Source organism: Etheostoma spectabile, chromosome 8 (assembly GCF_008692095.1).
Source record: "Etheostoma spectabile isolate EspeVRDwgs_2016 chromosome 8, UIUC_Espe_1.0, whole genome shotgun sequence".
Lineage (NCBI taxonomy): Eukaryota > Metazoa > Chordata > Actinopteri > Perciformes > Percidae > Etheostoma > Etheostoma spectabile.
In genome coordinates this window covers 27,966,956-27,969,555 of record NC_045740.1, presented here as the reverse complement: position 1 = coordinate 27,969,555, position 2,600 = coordinate 27,966,956, and the positions used below count along the sequence as shown (strand labels likewise).

The window sequence follows — 2,600 nt, the reverse complement described above, 5'->3', positions numbered from 1 at the left end:
TATAAAAATACAAACTTAAGATATGAAACTTGAAGTCCTTTGAACATAAACACATTAACAAAAAAAAATCAGTGTTGCCAACAGAGACGTTGTAGAGCGCCCTCTGGTGGACAAACTATGCACATCAGCCATTACCTATACCGATATATCGGGAAATGCCTAATATCGGCGCGCCGATATATCGGTCGGGCTCTAGTAGTGTGCCAGCTTTCTTACTATAAATATCCATTCAAATTGGCATATTGCAACACATTTATACGAGTTAATCGTAAGAAGATTTCTGCCTTTCTGTGTTTGAATGAGCCAAGCTTTATTCTGTTGTGACTGTAACCTCTAGTGGCCTGTGAATGCTTTCTTTTAGCTCTACCTCCTCCTGTGTGATGTGTTTCTTTTAGAGCCGGCTTTGTGATGTGTTCCTTTCTCTCTGGAAGCTGTTTTGCACCTACAGTGTCCTTCTTTCTGAAACTCCCCATGCTGTGATAAAGTGCCTGTATCAGTGCTTTTGTGAGCTTTACCTTTCCCCCCGCCTGTCAGAGCAGCTTAAAACTGAGAGACATTCTAGTGCTTGAATTTGTGCCGCGTGATTGTGATTGTCACTCCTCCGACACACCTGTCCTCCTGCCTCCCTCAACCCTCTAACCCCCGACAGATTGCTGCTAAAACACACTTGCGTTTGCTTAATAAAGTGCATCTTTGCTACATTAATTGGATTGCATATTATTGTTAAATATATTTAACATGATTTGACAGTGCTGAACAGAACAGGCGGATTGGATTAACAGAAAAAGAAGGACTGGATTTTAAGTAGGTGTAAGTGTAGGCCTGCTGCATTGTGTGGCAAGTGTAGCGTTAAAATAGTAACTGCTGTAGTAAAACTATAGACATACGAAAAATGATTTTAGATAATAACAAAATGAAAGAATCACTTTAATATGAAAGATATGCGACATGGAAAAATAGTGTTATGATAACAAGAAGGTACACATCCTGATATTTAAGTAATTCCAATAAAACAGTTTATAATGTTCATTATTTTAAATATTTATGATGGATGTGAGATTTTCTTCCCAGATGTTTTCAATTTTCCGGCACATTGCCTCGTTTAGAGGAAAAAAAGGAAACCAATGCAGTCGTGACCATATTCCTTATCACAGAATAATAAATGCTGCAGGATCAAATATCACATGATCATTGTCATACTTATGCCTTTTTAGCAGGATTTAGATGTTTAGATAGAGCTCATTGACATTTTGTCCTAATTGGAGAGCAATGTAATCTATCTTTAAGTGAGTAGAAAGATAACACATGTAGTATAATGTGTAAAATACTTATTTTGATCCATTCATTGATATTAGTTCATAATTAAGTGCAAAGACAAATTTCGGAAAGACAGTTTTACAGTTTTAAGATTAGCTTCTCAGGATGGGAAAAAGGCAAGGCACCAATGTGGCACTTATAGTATAACTGTAGTATGACTAAAATATTTTAGAGTGTTATGTGTGTTTGTTGATAGTATTTGCTGTAGGAATATAATCTAATGCAATAAATTCAGTTATAGATCTTCAATTGGTGTGTCCTTGTCAGTTTGTCCTTTAAAATACAAAGTGGCTTCGGTAGAGTGGGAGTAAATGGGAACAAGTAATTTACCAAAAAATGTGTTTGGATGCACTAGTCACATTATTGGATGTGTGATGGATTTGATGCTACTAGGCTAAAGTGTCCACATAAACGCAGTAGTTTTCACAAAAAGAGACACAGTGGATTTGGGTTGTTGCAGTTATTTTCCACAGATAAACACAGTTAAAGGCTTAATCATGCCCTTTAATTTGCATGGCTCCTGCACTACAGAGGGTTACATTCTTCTCTGCTCCTCTCTACTGTGGATTCTCAGTTCTTTTTTTTGTGCTCTCTTTCCTCTGCCTTTTTAACCTCCAACCTGCTGCCCAACCCGATGTCACCATTTCACCTGTGGTCTCCACTTACGCTCCATTGTCAACCACAGTGCCGGAGGTCAACGGCCTCCAGGAGCCCAGCCTAGCTAAACGTCTGCGGGGAACTCCGGAGCGCATCGAGTTGGAGAACTACCGTCTGTCCCTGCAGAAGGAGGAGGAGCTGGAGGAGGTGCCTGAGGAGACACTGGCAGAACACAACCTCAGCAGCGTGCTGGACAAGGCTGCTGACGCGGACCTGGGCTCCAGGTAAGAGCATCAAAACGGTGTCCATATGTACTTTTGAATGGTGCTTGTTTGGATTCTCCTGTCTTTTTGTGTGTTATATTGTTTTTTTGGTGTGTGTGTGTGTGTATACTGTTTAGCTAATATATAATAATATATCTATAATATATATATATATAATATATAGTACAGTATAGTGTCTATACACAATCGTTAGCCTATTGTTACAACAACTTCTGCTACGTGAGTTATAAGGTAATGGAGCCTTTTATACATTGTCATGTTTCTTTAGAAATAAACAACGGACAAATAGAGTCTTTAGACACTTCAGATGTTATTCGCTGTCAAAGTGGTGCCAAAATGAATGGCAGTCAATGGGATGCTAACGGCAGGTGATAGTTTCGTAGCATTAAAATGGCGCCATGG

General features: G+C 39.0%; 1 protein-coding gene across 15 annotated transcripts in view; it reads left to right on the top strand.

Annotated features, from left to right (window-relative positions):
- Window positions 1–2,600, top strand: part of mical3a (microtubule associated monooxygenase, calponin and LIM domain containing 3a) — a 192,945-nt gene that overhangs the window by 160,821 nt on the left and 29,524 nt on the right. For all 15 annotated transcript variants that reach the window (XM_032524024.1, XM_032524025.1, XM_032524023.1 and 12 more), the window contains one exon: window positions 2,003–2,198. In XM_032524024.1, coding sequence (XP_032379915.1) covers window positions 2,003–2,198 — 196 coding nt within the window. The remainder of the gene's footprint in view (window positions 1–2,002; window positions 2,199–2,600) is intronic.